The following is a 21,345-nucleotide window of genomic DNA, read 5'->3' on the forward strand; positions in this document are numbered from 1 at the left end:
AAGAATTAAATATATTCCTGCCCCCTTCCTCCCACCCCTCTATACCTCCCCCCAAAAAAGGACAGAGTGTTTTCTTAGCATTAATCCTGAGCACACTCTCTTTTTGGGATCTTAATAGGGTTTAATTCCCCAAAATTTTAGAATGTTCCATTACTTGAGGTATTTCAACCTTCTTCAGAGGCAATGCCTTGTATCTTAGCTGGCTCGTTGGGCAGTGAAAGTAAGGGCTGGCTAATACCCGTTTCAATTCTGTATTCTAATGAAAAAGAAAAGCATTATTCCAGACTTCCCTGCCACACAGAAAATAATGCAACACCATTCACTTTTTAATCCATTCTCTGTTTGATACAGTACTAGCCAAAGGTAACAAAAACTAGATCCTTTAAAGAGATGTTTGGTAGTGCACTCTATCTTTTTTTTTTTTTTTTTTTTAGCTTGTGTGTGTGTGTCTACATACACACTCTCACAAACATATTACATTTTTTATATATATATATAAAAGACATATATATATGCACACACATACACTTGTGTGTGTATATATATCTATATGTAACAATCAGGGAGAAAGGAGTTTTGTTCAAATTTAAGTGATACAGTACTTTTAAACCCCTTGACAATAAAAGGGGAGGGGGGGTCCACTCCTGTTCCCAAGCTGAACAAGGGGTTAAGTTTATATAGGTTTTTTAAAATGGGCATATTTTGTTTGCCCTGATGTCCAAGAAATACAATTCCAGTGTCAATGGGCATCTCATCAGAACTCATCAATTTTCTTCTGCAGATATTTTAACATTGAGTCCATCCCTTGTGCCGAGCCCCAGATTTTCTTCAAAACTTCACACTCCTTTTCATTTGCTTGTTCCAAGTCCACCTTCATGATATTACGTACTAAAGCTTTGGATTCTTCAAGTACCTAGGCCAAAAAAGAAAGGGAGTTGGCTTAGTATTACATGAGAATTGAGTGACATGTGCACTTACATGTTTATATGGATGAATCCTGAAGTTGATTACAAACTTAAGCTTATCAATTCATGGACATACTACGACCCTAAGAAACGTTTCTCATAGAGTTTTTCTCGTAGCGTCACATAGGATTTCCTTTACCCTATACCAGCACAATTTACAATTGCACAAAAATGTGGAAATAATGAAAATCATAAAATCATAACTATGAGGAAAAAAAAAATGGGTTTGTGCTGATAACTAGAGAAAACTCCAACTCCATTTTGGTGGAGGCTAATCATAACACTATTATCCAGAACTGCTCTAATAACCAGGCAGACCTTGAATCCCTTGAGCATTTAAAATAGACTGAAAAATCTCATTTGCTTTTCCATTTAGAAAGCTATTAATCTGTTTCAAATCCAAAATTCCTAATGCACAGAACAGTTAATTTGTACTGCATCTCTCCTCGTAAGAAAGCATCAAATATTGGTAGTTTTAGCTGTCTTGTGCAACTGCCAGTAGTGCACACAATGACAAATACACTTTTATGAGTAACACCTAGTGCAAGTTCAACATAATGACAAAGACTACACTTATTTCCTTGGTAATTTGAATTACAATTCAAGACATTAAATTACAGCTCAAGATAACTCAAGATTTCTGTGTTTCTGTGTGGTTCTTAGGGCAACTGTTTACATTGTTGATTAGAATAAGTTGGACTTACACAACTATGTTAAAACCAGAATATATTGTAAAGAGTCCAATGCTGTTTTAATGTTCTTAACTACAATGTACTATACCATATGCCAAAGAAGATTCAGATACAAACGTAAAAAAAAAAATCCTCAAAAACCCAGAAACAAAAAGATACACAAGAATGTGTTAAAAGACATTGCTATACTAAAATGCTGTCCTTGTTTCGTGAAAATGGTCTTTTTTCAGAAGGACGTAATGATGTAGTCTAATAATCTTAGATTAATTCTTATTAATCTAATCATAAAAATGTATGGTAAGAAAATAAAGGAAACTTACAACTGAATTACATGTGACAAGTTCCTTAATTCGAACCATTACTTCTTGTGTGAATGTTCCCGGCCAAAACACTTGAGAGACGAGTCCTTTGGCACAAGCTTCCTGCGCCGTCAACTTCCTTCCACTGAACAACATTTCATTGGCCTGAAGGGATAAAAAGTTACTTCTGGTATGAAATGTAATGAAACAGAACTCATTAAAGGAAAAATGTTCAAAATAAATAAGGAAAATGCCTGCACTATTTGAAATAGTTTTATTATAGCTCTTCCAACTTTTAATTAATAAAGAAAAAGACTTGCCTACAGATAGCTGGTCGGTGTTGTTGACTGTACTACATCAGTAGTTATAAAAATATGGAGGTCTGTGATTAAGGGTTAAACGTGAAAATGTCTTTTGTCATTTTCCATTCATGAATGTTCATTAGCTCTAGCTTTCTTGCAGTATTGCTGACTTGATTAACTGTATATGTGGTAATAGGTTATAGGGCCTAGCAGATCTGTAAAACAGCAATGAATACATCAGCTTGCCCTTTATAATAATGTTAGTTGCAGCAATGAAATCTTTTCTAAAAATCTACATCATCTGTAAATTATAAAAATAACCCAGTTTTGGTAGTGGAGCTGCCATTTGTGGTACAAAAGAACAGTTAAATACTTTACAACTAAAATGTTTTTAGTACTGAAAAATGTTTAAAACCTAGATATATGGTTTATTTTCAGCACTTCTCAAAAGTCTTCAGCAGTGTTTCATTTATGATGCAACATTTAAAATAGCTGGATCATCTTTGAATTTGACCTCCATAACCCACTGAAGTGAGCAGGATGTATTCCAATTTCTGATCAAATTCATAGAAAATAAACATTCACATTTTATTCAGGAGTTCAATATTGAATGATAAATCCTTTCAAAAGCTGATTTAGCAGTCTTATTAAAAAAACCCACTATTTAAGAGATCTTGTACATAGTTTAAAGGTACAGAACAGAGTACTATATATATTCTATACAATAAGGTGATCTCTAGTTCTGTAAATCTTTTTGAAATGGAATTGTCACATGCTTCACTATTCATCAGCTTCCCCATTAAAACTTCATCCTACAACCATTGATGCTTATGCTTTAATTCTACTTTTAGTGAGGTTTCTTATATAGTTAAACTTTTTGTTTGCAGTCATATCTGCACTGAAACAGCCAGTGAAGATTAAAAAGTCAGAGTAATTGCCAAAAAAAAAAAAAAAACCCAAAACCAAAAACCCAACCCAAACACCAGTTTTACTGTTTCTTAATGACTAATTTACATTGACAATATAACAAAGCCATCACTGGACTCTTTAAATATGGGAACTAAGGCTGTTATAAAAGACCCAAACCTGACAGGTGTAGCATTTCTGAGGATAAAATTCTGAGTTTTTAAAATATTTTCTAATACTGGAAATTTTTGTAATTATTACAGCAACTGCCAGTTAAGGATCTCAACTCATGTTAGCTAATTACTGTAGGTAATGTTCCTAGTATTGCCATTTTACATATGAAGGAATTTGAAAACTCAGAGGTCTATTACTTGTCCCTTTGTAATGAAATACAAATGGGTTCTACTGGCAGTTTGGTTGCTGACTCCCAGTCCATTAGGCATGTAAAAAAAAGATGCTTCCTAGGGCCTTTTACATAAAATTTATCATCAGCACATCTCTCATAAGTTAATATGGAAAGCTGTGATTCACATATATCAGTTTAAAAAAACCAAGCCTCCAACTAAAGGTACAAATTATATACCCCTATAGTTCTACCTTCTGTGAAAGCAAAACCAAATATACAAGGTTCATTAACTATCACAACTATACTTTCTAATTTTCCAGATTATATGTGAATAATACTAACCTGAAACACTGGCCAAAAAATCAGTGATATACACAAGTTTGTCTAAAAACAGGAATCATTTTCCTAAGGAGATATGGAAAAAAAAAAATTCTTCCAAAATAATTTTAAAAGATACTTAACATCTATATCAAAGATCAAAACATGAAGTCAATCTAACTGGGAGTCAGAAAAGTCAGAAATTTAAGTCAGCTGGTCAGGTCTACATATTCTTCACATGTATCTTTGGTAACAAGGGTAAAAATGAATGCTGGCAAAACTTAATAATTTTTTTCTAAAACTCAGTAGCAACTGCTGCGTTCTCCTGAACGTGCAAAACTACAAATGACAATGGTGCAGATATCTTATTCCTGCCAGCTGTAACACAGCATCAGCAGAAAAACCTCACATGAAACGAGCACTCCCATTAGTGTTCTCAGTTGACAGGTTTTGAAGGGAAATGTTTTGCTCTGGCATCTTCACTTTTGATCTATACGCAATGTATGCCGGAGACCCACTGCTAAACAAGTTTTAATTATACAATCATGCCTTGCATCTGCTGTGAAAATTAACACACTTGGTGGTTGTTTTCCAAGAAATATAATACAGCAATAGAAATGAAGATGATAAAAAAATGTCATTAATGTAAGATTCTCGTTAACAACCTTCATTTTCTACTCAGTCTGTCTTTCTCCTTCCACAGGGGAACTTCACTGGGACAGCCTCTGGTCTCTCTTTTACAGAGAGTGCTTTGAGGCTCATGGGGGACTTTTTGGGCAAACCCACAGGCACTAGCTGCCGTGCAGCATCTCAGCTCTCTTGCACTATGATCAGGAGGCAGCTGATCTCTGCAACGCCCGAGACCCTGGCTGTGATGTGGACTACAGGCACTATGGAAAGGTGTATCCCTCATGACTGACAGAAAAGCATAAGAAATAGTGCCACGCATGCTGGAGACCAACAGGGAAACACAGTATGTGAAGCTTGATCACGCAGCTCCTGTGCTTTATATCCAGGACCAGAAAACCAGACCAAGAACTCCACAGCAGACGCATGATAACGTATCTCCCCAAACAGACGTCACCTTAATCTCTATTACAGATTATTTTCAAAACTCAAAAGCTGAGTTTAAGGATCCTTCTAAAATTCTTGGTATTCCCAACACAGTATCAGTTTTGAATCCTAAGGTTTGGGCTTCAGATTTCCTGTAATAATGACTTCTGTTGAACATGTTCTGTGGAGAAAAAAAACCCTCCATGACAAACCTGCTCACCAGCCAAGACTGACCTGGTAGGGAAGATATGAAATATCTTGCAATTGAAGATTTTTACATAACTGCTGATGATAAAAAGAATTCACTGAATCTTACTTACAAGACTTAAGGGTGGGACTAATATTGCTGAATTAATACATCTATAGCAAATTTTATGATGCACACAGAGGCCTTAATTCTTTCTTTTGTATGACATTTTAATTTTTTTTTCCCCTGAATGTTTCTCATCTCACTCACACCATCTCTTCTTTCTGCTGACTTCTCTCTCCCTTTTATAGATAGAAAGCATGCTACTTTATCAAAATTTTCAGCGTGGATTCTGAATATATTTAATGAAATCTGCTGATTAAAGTCCAACTTTGTTCCATACAGCGTTGACATTGCTATACTGCAGAGTGTTGAGAATAGTATGAAAACAGTGGACCTTTTTCTCCCCCCGCTCTCCCCTTTTGCGCTGAATATTACGGAATTGTTATCACTGGAAGCTTTCAATTTAAATCTTTATATTTAAAAATGAGGGCATTCACAAACACACATGAAAGAGTATACTACGGAAGAGCTGCTTGTGTTTTGTGTACAACTTCTAAAGAAAATAAAAGTAACAACCACAAGTCTCTAAAGGACGGGGATGGATGGAATGGATGGATGAATGGATGGATGGATGGCCAAATAAACAGGGAAAGGAACAATCAGTAGTTTGAAATATGCTAAGATATTAAAGATACTCTTATAAGTGTTAATCTATTTCAGTTACCTTTTCTGTTCTCATCTAATAACTAAATCCAGACATCACACAATTAATCATCAGATATGTTCAAACTGATACTTTTAATATATTGAAATCTGTATTTTTAAAATCAATAAATACCTACAGGGAAAAGCTGGCTTTTACAATAAATAGCAATTTAGGAAAAACAGGTGCAGCTACAAGCACTTGTTTCATACTGTTACTGTTCAAATTGGAATGGGACATAGGTCTAACAGTTTTCAAAGAACACAGCATAATAAATAGTAAGCAACATGAAAATAAGGTAGGTAAGAGATTTGTAAACAGCTTTTTGTTACATTTGATTCTTTCATCTGATTAGAAAGCGAGAAAAGGGATACTAAGTAACATGTGGCTTATGTTTTCAGCAACAATGCAAAGCGTTACCATTTTTTTTTCCCAATCCAGCAATACTGTAAATCGACTGCAAGACTAGAAGAAAAAAAAATCCTTCACAAAGGAGATTGGACTGAGTATTTCTTACATAACACACTAGTGTTAAACATCAGCAGAGATCTACAAAGCGAGGAAGTTTGACACGACTTCTTGAGAACGAGTGCATGAAAGTTGAGTTACTTATTTTGCATACTAGCATGAGCCTGCTAATGGCTGGTGACACAGTGCTCTGCTCCGTAACCACACTGAGTGCAGACCAGCCCATTCTCTGCTACACTCTGATGTTGTGCTGAATGCAAGACACTGGTGGCTGGTCCTCACAAGGCATCAGCAGGGAAGGTGTGTCCTGGTATGCGGGACATAACCCTTCTGCCACTGTCAGGGTGAAAGATGCCCATGACGTGGGATTAGGGCCGGCGCCTGCTTTCTGTTCTGTGCATGCACGTGAAGACTAGGTTGTAACAGTATGGAGCAGAGAAGCTAAAAATAGTAGTTTCTCATGAAAGGTTTTCTTTATTTTTTATTTCTCTCATGAAAAGGCAACACAGCAAAGCTAAAAAGCCTTGAAATCACTCTGGATAAATTATCACAACTACATTGTGAAGCTGTCAGCCCCTACCCTGCAAGCTACTTACAGAAGCCAGGCCCATTATCCGAGGGAATGTAAGGGATGAACATCCATCTGGACTTTGTCCAAAAGTAGTGTATGGTGTCTGAAACCAAGCCTTCTCGTTAGCCCAAACCACGTCACACAGAGGCAATATAGATGCTCCAAGTCCAATGGCTGGGCCATTTACTGCTACAATGATAGGCTTCTTAAACTGAATAAAAGTATTCACAAAATTCCTGAAGAGAAACAGAAACATGCACTCACTACATATATAGAGTAAAATACACCAGCCCTTGAAAAAAAATCAGTAATAATTCATCTCCACAGTAACACCAATTTCAAAACCAACCTGACAGCCTTCCACGATGAGGTGGTTAGCTTGGTGGATGAGGGGAGAGCAGTGGATACTGTCTACCTAGACTTCAGACTGAGGCATTCAGCACTGTCTCCCATAAGACTCTCATAGTCAAGCTGTTGATGTATGAGCAGACAGTGAGGTGGACTGAAAAAATGTCTCATGGCTGGCCCAGAGGGTGGTGATCAGTGGCACAGTGTCTAGTTGGAGGCCAGTAATTAGCGTTGCACCGCAGGGGATCAGTGCTGGGTCCAGTACTGTTCAACAGCTTCATTCATGATCTGCATGATGGGGCAGAGTATACCCTCAGCAAGTTTGCTTATGATACAAGACTGGGCTGATACCCTAGAGGGCCATGCTGCCATCCAGAGGGACTTTGACAGGCTGGAGAAATGGGCTGACAGGAACCTCACGAAGTTCAACAAGGGGAAGTGCAAAGTCCTGTGCCTGGGGAAGAACAACCCCAGGCACCAATATATGGCGAAAGCCAACAGCTGGGAAGCAGCTTGGCAGAAAAGGACCTAGAGGGGTCCTGGTGGACACCAAGCTGAACTTGAGCCAGCAATGTGCCCTTGTGGCAAAGAAGGCTAATGGTATCCTGGCCTGCACTAGGAGGAGTGTTGCCAGCAGGTTGTGGGAAGTGATCCTTCCCCTCTGCTTAGCACTGGTGTCCAGTTATGGGCTCCCCAGTGAAAGAGAGATGTGGAGCTACTGAAGATGGTCTAGCAAAGGGCCACCAAGATGACCAAGGACTGGAGCATCTCTCATGTGAGGAAAGGCTGGGAGAACTAGGACTGTTCAGCCTGGAAAAGAGAAGGCTCAGGGAGGGTCTCGTCAACGTGTATGAACACCTGAAGGGAGGATGCAAAGAGGATGGAGCCAGGCTCTTTTCAGTGGTGCCCAGTGACAGGACCAGAGGCAGTGGGCACAAACAGAAACACAGGAGGTTCCCTCTGATCATCAGGAAACACTTTCTGACTGTCAGGGTGACTGAACAGGTGGCCAGCAAGACTGTGGACTCTCCATCCTTGGACATATTAAAAAACCCTGCCTGGACATGGTCCCAGGCAACCTGCTCTAGGTGACCCTGCTTGAGCAGGGGCAGGTTGAAAAAGATTACCTCCGAAAGTCCCTTCCAACCTCAACCATTCTCTGATCCCCTGAAAGCCTAGCATTTCTCCCAGCCCAACAAAGCACAGTAATTGGGCAGGTCCAGATTTAATGCCCTTCCTACAAGCACCAGCTGATATGGCACTTGCAGGATACTCACATGCCTCACAGCCCTCTCAGATGAGCCTGTAGTTATACCTCACCTCTGGGCACCAAAGCCATGGTTACAGCCCTGCTTGGTCTTCACTGTGCTTATGTGTGACATTGGTATAAGGTATCTATCTATCTTTTTAAGTGAAGGTGTAAATTATATAGGTGTAAGTGAAGATGGGCAAAGCATAAATGAGTTTCCTTAAGGAGTATTTCTGGACTTTGGGGAGACAGCTTTTCTTAATAAATAAATAAATCTGCCTTCTAAAATTATGAACAAGCCATAAATAGTAGAGCTCCATCCTCACATATCACACACCTGTAAACTTCCCCTCCTCATCTCCCTCTCTCAGTTGGTCATAATGCTATAGGTGTTATGCTATTAAGTTACAAATGCATATTCTCATCCTCATTATCAATACAAGATGACAATTTGTTCCAGTACCCACAAAGCATGGGTGCTTACATGCTTCTCTTTCTCAAACAGTAAATGCCTTCAAGAGCTTCTTAGGAAAAAAAGTAAGCATGTATGTACCTACATGTGTGTACACGTGCATTAGACCAAGTAGAGACTTCTAAAACCTCGAAGCTGAGGAGCAGACATTTCTCAGATAATACCTATCACATATAATGAAGAACTTGTCCATATCTATTTCAAGTACATGACAAATTCCGATTAGAATACAATGTACAACATACAGTTGTCAGCACCTGTAAAGCACTCCTTTGCTCTGAATGACAGATGATTTTCGATTTCAGTATTAGATGCTGAAATACAGGATTTTAATAAAAATTTTTTAAAAGGGGGATTTAGTGGTAATCTTAAAGTTTGTTCTTTATCTGTTACATGTTCTTGTATTTCTGCGAAACAGAACATTTCTACTATATTGCATCCATTGCTAAAGGTTATCATGCTGCTTCTTAACTCATTCTAGTGAACTGAAATAGATGAATGCAAAAAAATTTCTACTGGAACGATCTTATGCAAGCTGTCATAGAAACATCCTATCCAGAGACTTAAGATAATTTTAATCATGTCTGAATATTCCAGAGAGGACCATCGCTAGCATATATATGAAAAATACCATTACTATATTTGAAGGGGGAGTTCATAGGTGGTTTAAGTTACCTTTATCCATTTTATTAACAACGAATAATAGGTGACAAATCAGGCTTCTGGAAGGGCCTGAATTAAACTAGTGACAGAAGCTCATTGTTAAGAGCTTCTGTCCCCTGGCCACATCTGAAGTCACTGCATGAGCAACTTTTACAGGGAATGATTAAAAATTTTTCTTTGAAAAAACTATCTATTATCATCTCTAGGAGTCAACTGTGCCTCCAGTGAAACAGGCTTTACATGTTACAAGGCCTTTTTTAGGGACATGAATATTGATAACAACAACGGAACATAGGTCTCTGAAGGAATATAGATACTCTGGAAGCATACAAGAACTAATCCAAGAGCCTAGGCCCTCAAAACCAGTGTTCAAATGATAACCTACTTGTTTGTACTGTTAAAACATGTCCCTCTAAGTTGCATACTTTTTTCCATATATATTCTTCTAGTTGTAGTAGTTCAGATCATTTTGTTTAAACATTAGGTTTGGTACCTAACGCTGGGATGATGTTCACTAGTATTAACCTACTTCTCTAAAATTTCCATCATTCCACTGCTCTGAATGTACTATATTAAGTTACTCATTCAATGCACATATTGTATTTGTGTATGTTAAATTTGTTTTCCTGAAACCCTATGGCTGTTTAAGTCTTTAAAATTGCTTTCAAGTGGAGGAGTATTACCATACTACCAGTTTTAATAGTTAAATTTTAGTAGTAAAAATAGTGATGCATGAAATGACAACCTAAATAGAAAGGGACAGGGAGTATAAAGAAGTGCTGCACACAGTAACACATAACAGGTGAACATCTGAGATCTTGTTGAATTAGAGGCTTTTCAAATAAAAAAAGATAAAACAAGCCAGACTACATGATGAAGAATACCCACTCAGATGAAGATAATCTTACATACCTAATAGCTTCTGCCATCTTAGTGCTTTCCTTTTTTCTATCATCTGTTAAACGTCGTATAAAATAAATAAAATCAAGACCACAGCAGAAAATGCTACCAACTGCACTGAACAGCACAAGTTTACTGTCATCTGCAGCTGCTGTGTTCAGTGCACTTTGGACTTCCTTCATTACCTGAAAAATCAAAAATTCTAATGAATCTTCTTATTACATCATTAAGAAGTAGCATACTATTCTCTTCCCCTCCTCCCCCCATGAGATCGTCAACGTCTTTAATTTTTCCTCAGGATCCACTCAGCCATCATATTAGAAAAGTTAACTTTTTTCATTATCCCAAAATAAGAAAGTTAAAAAAAGTATTAGAAGCTTTGCATTTCAAAAATGTAATTAGACTAAGATAATGAAATCATTAAGAAAAGATCTATTAGATGTTATCTGTAACTAAAGCACTCATTCAGCATTTCTGTAATTTGGACAGCAGATGGCACATGCAACCAGTTCAGAAAAAAAACCCCTTAATTCAGGATAAAGCTTGTTTCAAGTTGCACTTCATAAATTGCCACATGTCTTACAAGAGTCAGTACATCTACATGTTCAGATAATGTAGTTAAAACTCAACTGAATTACAGTTAAAGTCAGTTGTACGTGTAACATCTTGCAAGCAACAACCTGAGTCTTGTTTCGTGTATGTTTGTGCCTGAATAACAGGCGTAAATGAGACAGAGACTTAGAATTCCCTCAGCACCCTTCCCCTACAAAATGAGAATTGTTCTGACCTCTGGATTTAGTGAATTATTTTCAGATGATTTTGTTGATAGCAAAATGTGTGTGAATCCATCTTGTTTCCTGACAACAATGTCTCTGTACCGGTACGCACTCTCGGTTTGTCTCACGCTGAAACGTAGCCTTTTATCAAAAGGTTGATCTCTCCTGTCATCAATAAACCTCCGTTTGCTGGCTGTCACTCCTGTTACAGATGTCTGTATGTTGGTTGTACCATTGGCTGCTAATGCTTCCATAAAGGTGGATGTACCTGGAAATAGTTTAAACAATAACATTCTATTAATTGCATTTTATTAGCTCAGCAGTTTCAAAATCCCTATTAGCATGAAAACACACTGGTCATATTAAGAACACATAGTAAATATGAAACTCAGCCCCCTGGAAGTTACTGAAATGTTACAGAAATAGACACTGTGCACAGAGCAAAATTAAAGTGACAAAGAGATCCAACAAATTCATTTTACAGTTGTGAGAAAATACATTTCAAACAAGCCAAACAGACCAATCATAATCTACTTATTTTTAGAAGGAAGGGAAAGGTTTATATAACGTCCCTAATACCAATGCACTTCAGTAGGTGAACACTCTTTCTCCTTTTCCAACATCAAGTCATCTAACAGCATCAAGATCGCAAAAAGAAAGCGGAAGCCTTTTGTTTCAAACACCACAAGAAGTTAATATACAGAAGAAAACAACACTTACAATAAGCCAGATAAAGAACTTGATTGACAAAGTCATATAAAGCATAATAGTCTTTAAATGAAAATGGAAATGAAGAAATACAGACTATACTTCTGTGAGAGGGAAACAAGACCCATGCAGTGATGGATATTTTAACGGATTCATAGACAATGAGGTATTTCTCAAGTCTAAACAACTTTTCCTATTAGGATGGGCAAATAGCGCATTATGTCTTTCTGGTCTTGTTCCCAGTCACTTAAATAGACAGAATTTGAGGGCATACAAGTAAACAGGCCATTCCTCATGACACAGAAGGGACAGATTTTTCTGTATTCCACATCAGAAACATAATACCAGATAACTAGCATTTGTAAGAGAAACTAAGAGAACATCATGGATCTATAATCCGCCTGTATGTTAAAGTCTCCATGTAAAATCTCCATAAAATTTGTCAGATTAAAGTAATGGAGTATGTGTGGGGGGAGGGGACAGTAGGGTTAAAAATGTTGGAAAAATGTATTACAAGCCAAGATAGGAAAGTTTTGAAAGCCTTTTCCTGAAAACTGAGGTCTGAGACTTTGTTAAAATCTACTGGAAGCTCACAGCCCTTATCTCACAAACAGGTACTTCAGAACACCATGCATCTGATGCCTTAAAAAGTACAGTTAAACCACATATAAGTAAGTTGTTAATTAAATGCCACTGATGGGTCTTGTTTAATTCATCATTATCTTTCTGAAGAACCTATATTTTTACAGTTCTAATAATAGGCAATGCATTTGGGTTTTTTTTGTTTGTTTGTTTTGTTTGTTTTTTTTACAAGATACTTCAAATACTTGTGGGTCCATGAAGACATTAAATAGGCCCACTTAAATAACTGCAATATCCTGTATCTCCACATTTTAACTGTATTCAAATGTTGCTTACTTTGACCCGTATGAAGTATGAGGGAGATATTAAAAGGAAGGCTAACGAAATTAAGATTTAGAACATTATACGTTTTTCTATTTGTATTTCAGAAACTGTCTTCAGATATAAATGATGTCTTTATATCAAATATTTAAAAATAAATAAATCTTTGATTATAAATCTGTTATGATTAATTAGGCAAGTTGTCTGTCAAAGGAGCTATGCACTAATAAGCTTTTATTTTAATTTTTAAAGTTTTTCTTGTTGTATTAGTGATTTAATCCTCTTACCATATCACTTTTTATGAAGAAGTTAAAGACTACTCAAGATTTTTCAATTGTTTAAAGTGAAGAATAAGAAACTGAATTCAGTTGTGATCAGTCTCAGAGACAACAGAGGTGAACAAAATGAAATGGAAAATTAATATTTTATATTGTCACAGAAGTTCCACATTTATTCCTAAATTTCTCACAGCTTATCAAATTCTTTTTTTCATTTCAGCAGAATAAATAAAAATTTGATGCATACCAAATATGAAATTGATGAGGGGTGCTTTCAATACTTTTCCCTTGTAAGCTACACTATGTGGATTACATTCCTTTAAAAGAATTCTCTGCAAAGGGAATTTGCAGGAACACTACTGTTGCCCCATATTTCATTCGGAACACAAGACGAAATGGTATCACTGGCCTCAATGGTTTGTTTTTCCATAGGAAAGGTAAATTAAAACAACTGAAATTACCTCTAATTTCTAAATCCTGCTATAAGATTTTACTGCTTCTGTCCTAGCTGTAGTGAAAGAAGTGGAGAACGAGGAGAGCACAATAGACTGACTAAGCCAAAAAAAAGTCAGCAAACTTGGGTAAGAGCTTTGAGTAGATCTTTTCCCACGACTCATACTTCCAAAGACATACTCAAACACCAGAAAATTACTTTTGAGATGTAAGAGGCAATGATTATACACTTTGAGAGACAAAACTTTTGGCAAGAGAGACCACGATGTAAACACCAGACACCACTTTTCATGCTTATTGAATTGGCAAGAGACCTTCTGAGTTTTTATATAAACTCTGTCTGCACTTGTCAATAGTTGCAGTTTCAAACCACAAACAAGGGACAGCTGCAGTTCAGTGGAAGAAGTCTCCTACATCCAATCTTGTAAACACACTTTTAAGATACTTAAACTGGAATAAAAAAAACTGTAGGCTTTAGAAACCGTACCTCAGATTCAGCCAGCTGGTACAGATTAGAAAATGGCACAGACAGAATTAAAGTACATTCATTAGTGTTTGTCATTATTGCTGTAAATTTGTGACCTTCTACACCTTAAAGCATAGGGGGCTCTTTATTTTGGCATTTGGTCCTCAAAAGTGAAGAGACAACTCAGAGACATAAAGCAGTACTTCATGCTATATAGAAATAAGCAAAGGTTATATGACTGGACAGTCTTGGACATGTGTTGCAGCAAATGAGGATGGAAAGAAAAAAAAAGTGCCAGAGAAAATTAACTGTATTGCCATAGATTTCCTCACATGAAAATCTTGCATTGAGGTTACTTATTTTCAGGTCAATTAACTATATTTTACAATTTCAAAATATAGATTTAATAACAAACTAAAAGCAGTTCTGCATTTTAATACATTAATGGAGATAGCGTATCAAAGACAAACAAAACACCACAGCCCTCTCCTTTCAAACTGAGCCTTCCAAAACCAATAAGGGCTTGAAAAAAAAGACAATTTACCCTGGATATTGTCAACTAATGCAGAGCTCTGTTTGTGTTAAGGTTAAGCTCTTACAGTTACAAAACCCCCTTCCAACTGCAAACTGTTAATTAACTTAACGTGGTCTTCTCAAAGGTGAAGACATACTACTACTGCGCAAAGCTTCACCGTACAGATGCAAAATGAAATTAAGAGGGCTACTGGGTTTTGCAGCTGCTCTCCAAAATGTGAGGGGATAAGAATTAAAATGTACAATGCCAGACATCTAGATAAACAGAGTTAAAACCAAAACAAGTACCACAAAACTTCACAGCAATCCAAAAGTTACAATCCCGAGCTCCTCCCTAAGCTATTCATGCTTCACTGTTACTGTCTCCCAAATTCTTGAGAAGTTCTGTTTAGCTTACATAGCAAGCCTTGAGTACAAACACTCCCCTCCCTGCAACAATACTGGGGACAGATCCAAACAGGTGCTCCAAGGACAGCCAAGCCTCTTTCGCACACTTCTTTTCCAGTACACATGTACTAGTGATGGTACTCCTAACTTAAAGGTTTCTCTGGCAGAGCATGCTGTTTCCGAAGGGCTGAGCACAGATGTCTAAGGAATGAGCACAAGAAGATGGGAGGTGTGAACAATGCTGTCTGAGTATTTTCCCCAGCTCCAGCTACCAGACATTAGGGATTCCTAAGATTTGCATGCCCAGAACCATAGGATGCACCCAAACCCACATAATTAAATCCTTATCCCCCATGGGATTGTCCAATTTACTTTTGAAACCACTATGGTTTTGTCTTCCAAAGTATCTTTTTGCACTAAGTTCTGCAATGTACATCCTTACTTTCTTCATCCCTTTTATCACATCCCTTCTCCAGAATGAGCAGTACCAATCTTATTTACCCTTTCTTCTTCCAGAAGCCAGCCCAAGCCTGTCATTCTTCTCCATACCTCTTCCTCTTCTACTAAATCTTGGAACAGAGTCCAAAAGGGCACACAATATTCAAGATGGGGATTTATAATGTGGTATATTTGAGCCTTCTCTTTTGTTCTCTGCTCCTTTTCCATAATATTGTCTAACAATTTATTTGGGTTTTTGTTGTTGTTGTGTGTGTTTGTTTTTTTTTAAACTAGCACTGAGCAGATGTTTGCAGAAAGCTACCCAAAACAGACCCAATGCCCTTTTGCTGAGCAGTAACATGTAGTCGGGAACCAGTCATTGTCCAGGCACGGTTTTATGTTTTGCTATAGGCATAGTTTCGCATAGAAGTCTGTTTTGTCCCCTCCTCATTGCTTGGCATTAATCTGTGCTGAAAGTAATCTCTCATTTTAATGATGAAATCACTCAGTATTTTCAGATATGTCTGCAGCACTCACAAGGAGTTGCAGGGACCCATGCCTTCCCTGTACCCTCATGCACTAACCATGTCCTCTCCTATCCTAAGTGACGAAATGATTAATAAGAAGCGCCCCACTTGAATAAGCAAATGAACAAACACCAGCAACAACAATTTCTTAGTGTTAACTGCAAAAATAACACTGTAATTGTAACTGATTACAACTCAAGTACCGGAGAGGGAAAAATATGATCTGCAAAACTGACTGGGAAAAAAATATAATTTTAAAATTAAAAAAACCCCAAACCCAAAACCAAACAAAACCAGTGCTAGAAGTAAGTTGTATTTTTTCCAGAGTCCTTTCTATACTTTCACTGCTTTATAGTCCCCTGTATATATAATCCACAAGATTTCACATCAGTTGTCCACTGCAGGTTGCCTCATGTTCCCTTTCTGCCTACGAACAATAGTGTTTTGCTACATGTTCATACATACTAGCAAGCTCTGACTGTAAATAAACACTGTTAAGCTTTTCCAGTCTTAACTCTGCACTACATCAAATATTTCACACAATGAGACACCAACCCCAGACAGTGATACCACAATACAAACATAATATAAAGCAGTTTCCAGTAATTTTTCCACCCCTGCTTCAGCAATTACACAGCAAATATTTCTTAGAATTGCAGTGTATTGGCACAAATTATATAAATTCAAAATGAGGGTTCTAAAAAACCTATATATGTGCCCATTTTTTATCTTGAGTATATGTATTTACAGCACTCACATTTCAGAAACAAACAAAAGTTCCAGCTTCCTTTGAAATGTCACTATAAATATGTGTAAGAAGAAAAAAATTCTGAATTTATTGTACATTTCACCTAAAATACTGTTTTCCTCTGTCTTTCTGAAGGAGTGTTCAGAAGGTATAGGTTTTTTATGAAAGAGACACTTTACTTACATCCTTCCTGACTATGTTGTTATATTGATGCAGCACACAAAACAACAGTGCTACCAATAATAATCTGCACACACCCCAGCATTAGAACAGGCATCCCCAAAGATGCCTGGGAGGAGACGGGTGGGGAAATGGTCGTACTACTTCAAATTATGGGCTGCCGATCACTGCGATACCCTGCCGCTGGTGCCGAAACCTCCGCAAAACTCTTACTGCTGGGGGTGTGTGTGTGCGCACCAACGTTATCTTTTCAAATAAAGTTAACCACTTCTTGATTCTGTTTCCAGGAAATAGTTACATAGGGAACCATTAGATGTTCTTTGGCCACCTTCTGTTGTTTTTGCAAATATGTCACCTTTCCATACCCAAAGAAAGTAGGTTTTAAGCACAGACTAACAGGCAAATTGTTTGGTGAAACATCAGCAATAGGTAACTACAACTCAGGGCTAAACAGTCCTGAAGTGGCTGGCAGGCTTGGTTGTCAATGTCCATCTTCAATTCCTAAAAAAAGCCACTTTCTCATGCCCTTAATTCCTCTTCTCCTTATATTTTGCATAGGTGTTAATTTTAAATGCCACTTTGAAACATTGCTCCTGTAAAATCTACGTTTCTTACAGGACACTGTTGTTTTGGACAAAATTAACATGAGAAGAAAAACACACACATGTACCCTTGGTAATATTTCTCCACTTGTTTAAAGGATTTTTCAATCCTATACCAATTTTTATCTTGGCTGCCATATCACATTTAGAATAATACTGTCTATAGTAGCCATTTTTTCCTTCTGTAGATAGTTTTCTCTGTTTCTTTGATTACTTAGAGCATCAATCAAATATTTTTACATGTTTACAGTGATACCGTTAGGAAGATGGTGGCATTACTGGTTGCATTGGACATATGTCACAGGCTATTTAATTATTTTTGCTTTTGAATGTCTTCCCTTCTCAGAGGAAGATAAACTTGTAACGCCAACCAAAACTGCAACTAATCAGAACATAAAATTCTACTACTGAAAGTGGGCAATTGTTACAACAGAAAATGGCATTTCTCCACCCTCAAGTTAAATAGGTTTACCTTAGTCTGACTATTTTAAGTCATATAAGCAGAAATAAAAGGAAGGTTACATACCTTGAAAAGACAGGAATTACGAAATACTAGACTTAACACTTGTTAAGACCATGCCCACAAAACCAAGGATAACATTAGTAATATGTAATTTGGCAACAAAGCTCTTAAAGTCTGATTAAGTTTTACTACCTTCAAAAAGGACCTCTGCATTTTTATGCATAAAGTATTAAGTACACTTTCTACATGCTGTCTTACAGTGGAAAAAAATGCCCCCTTCCTAAGAACTGCAAAAGTCTTTCCAAATACATCTCCATTCTTACTATTTCACTGGAAATATATAAATAAACACTCCTCAGATGACCAAATTCTTTTTCTCCTTGATCATGACATCAAAATAAGTTAGGATTGCTCTCTTATTCCCTTCCATTTCAATTTTTTTTTTTTTTTTGAGTGATTTTTCTTCCATTGAATCTACAATCAGGATACCACTGACAAACAGAAAACAGTGCACATGATCATTCTCACCATTTTAGCTGTTATTCAAGGTGGCTGTAAGAAAAAAAAAGAAAAAAATGAATTCCCAAGCCCCTCTGATATTACTCCAGTCAAAAAAATCCCAGCCATATTTCACAGTAGCATGCACCAAAGTATTTGATGGGAAAAGCAAAGAGTTAGTCCTATTTCTTTTTCTCACAAATAAATACAAATAAGAAAAACCCTCCCCAGGTTACAGACTGCTTTTTGAGGCCTTTTAACACTGGGAACATTTCATGAGGAAGAACTCGCCTATCTTGTCCTTTGATATTCTTGGAGGTGCAGGTTATGATACTGCAGCATTCATTCGAAATGCTCTCAAATTTGAGAGCTAAGAAAGAACATTGCTCAGGCCTCATCTGTAGAGGAAAGCTATCACAAAATAGGCTAAGGTTTAAACTTGAAGTATACCCAGCTATTTCACACTAAATCCTAAGGTGAACACATTCTATATTAAGAGTACTTCATTGCAATTTAATCCAATCCCCAAAGTGATCTAAAAAATTACTCTCTTCCTGTGGAATAAGAGTGCCCTAATGTAAGGCTAGCCTAGAACAGATACAGTCAAAAGACATCCCAGGCAGTTCCCTGTCTAGACACCAATATACACATGCCATGTACACATGACATAATTTGTGTAAGGACATAAAAACTTTCTAAAATATTTTAGCTAAATTATTAACGAGATTTAGATAGATGGGTATAGCACCACTATGTTGGCAGAATACTCTCACCTACCTTCTTTTTGAAAACACGTCAATAAGTATTCACATTTCATTCTTATCACATAGATGAGGCTTTAAGTACCAGAGTCTGCAAGAGCTCCATTCACAACTGCCCACAGAAACATTTGGCATTTCAATGTGGAAAAGTAGTAGGCAAACAGGGCTAGAGGACTTTCAGAGGTTCAGGACACTGATGTGAATGTATTGAGCTTTACAGGAGAGTATCTGCAGTGAGCATCCCTGCTTTGAAGAAGCATCTCTATTTTTACATATCTACCTCAAGGAGCTATGTGTGCCTTTCCAGCCACTCCCTGACATCTGTCATTAATAGAAGATGTCTTGACTTCCTGTGGGACATTCAGCAACAGGTTCATTAAGAGGTGGCCAATGAATAGATTACCTGAAGCTGTAGGAGCTTGCAGCAAAGAAGCCATCTTCCAGTACACAAGTGCATGTAGCTGTGTGCCTTAACACAGCCAGTTACACCCTATACCCGCGTAGCCCGCAATACGTTTCATTGCTGCCTGCTACTAACATGGGCAATCTGTTCTGCAGCAGCACCCCCTTATCAGAAATTACTGACCTTGACAGAAACAACTGGCTGGGGCAGGGAGGGGAAGCGCAAAGGAGGAGTCTCTTGAGTCTTCACTTTTTTTTTTGGGTACCTCAGAGATGAGCGGCACATTCAGGAATGCATGTGTCAAGCAGGTTCTTACTTTTGATTCAGAGGTACTCAATGGAAAGTAGTCTCCACTGGAGAGTCAAGGATTTAAGCCAAGAAGATTTCTTAAAGACCCAGCTTTAAGGCAAAGCACAGAACTGCATTTACACCATATCTGAAGAGGCATTCACAAATTGTTCTAGAGGCAATCTCTCCCCCAGTTTTCCCAATATTCTGGGAAAATAAGCCCACATTAAAAGCAGGATGATGAAAGGCATCTTTGGGTATCCCATGCAACAGGTGCTGGATAGTTAGATGCTCTGAACTGAAAAGGTGATTCAGAACAGTGTATCACCTTGCCAAATTTGTCCTTTTATATTGTTGGAGGGGAATAAATCCCAAATATGATCTATTGGCAACAGCTGAAATGTGGCATGATGGAAGGAGTAAGTAAATACAACCTGTGCTCTCAAGCTGAATCTGATCTCTCCTGTTTGTTTTTGGCAACACTAGCTAGGATCAGCAGGTCTGTGAGGACATGCCTGAACTGGAGAACTCATGGAGAATATCCAGAATCCTTTATTCTTCCTATATTAAATAATAATAATTAAAAAACCCCACCCCAAACCACAAAAACAAAAAACCCCCAAAACCCAGAGAAAATCCTAAAGTCAACAGAAGGAGACTTAGGAGAATAAAAGATTTAGATCAGATGCTTTGCATGAGGGAAACTTGTATGATATCCTCCTCCCTCAATTAGGCTTTGTCCCGTATCACTGCAGGCAACTACTAGAAAAAACAGGAAGCATTTGTCTTCACATCATCTTGCCCCACAGCTTAACCCCAGTACAAACGATATGGTTCTCCACATTGTGGGATTTGCAGAGATAACAAAGATCTTGAACATGGCCATGAGTCTTGGGAAAACGTCCATCATAAGAACACGTTTTCATCATAATTTTGAAATCAAGAATATAGTGGTAAACAAGCAAATCAAAAAAACACTCCCAGGGTCAATCACAAGAAAATAACCACAGCTGAAAGCAGTGAACAGAGAAGGCAATGCTCCAATCTCAGCCAGCAGCTGAGAGAAACTGGAGACAGTGAGCTGCCTTTACACAGCAGGATGGATTGCACATGCATGAGCAGTGTTTCCATGCATACTCTTCATATTACTGAGGAAAGCAATCAGCTTCTCTTTAAGACATTGGACTTCCATAAATATGACAACAGTCAATGAAGTAGAACAGTCTATCAAAGGGAAAATCTCACAGACAAAAAACCCTAAACTCATAACTCCATAAAGCACTAATTAAGTAGTTAACACATGCTGCCATACATAGAAAATGGTGCAGAGCTGCTAAAGTGGCTTCCCTCAGGCTACAAAGCAAGTCAGTATAGAAGCCAGGATTATTACAGTTACAGGTGGTCCCAATCCCCAAAAGCTACTTTCC

General features: G+C 37.6%; 1 protein-coding gene across 2 annotated transcripts in view; it reads right to left on the minus strand.

Annotated features, from left to right (window-relative positions):
• Window positions 1-489: 489 nt before the first annotated feature.
• The window catches only part of CDYL (chromodomain Y like), a 109,156-nt gene continuing 88,300 nt past the window's right edge, over window positions 490-21,345 (minus strand). For both annotated transcript variants that reach the window (XM_075705335.1, XM_075705334.1), the window contains 5 exons: window positions 11,293-11,549; window positions 10,518-10,690; window positions 6,899-7,109; window positions 1,978-2,121; window positions 490-913 (listed from right to left, as the gene is read on the minus strand). In XM_075705335.1, coding sequence (XP_075561450.1) covers window positions 755-913; window positions 1,978-2,121; window positions 6,899-7,109; window positions 10,518-10,690; window positions 11,293-11,549 — 944 coding nt within the window. In that variant the 3' untranslated portion in view covers window positions 490-754. The remainder of the gene's footprint in view (window positions 914-1,977; window positions 2,122-6,898; window positions 7,110-10,517; window positions 10,691-11,292; window positions 11,550-21,345) is intronic.

The sequence above is a fragment of the Pelecanus crispus genome, chromosome 2 (genome assembly GCF_030463565.1).
Source record: "Pelecanus crispus isolate bPelCri1 chromosome 2, bPelCri1.pri, whole genome shotgun sequence".
NCBI lineage: Eukaryota > Metazoa > Chordata > Aves > Pelecaniformes > Pelecanidae > Pelecanus > Pelecanus crispus.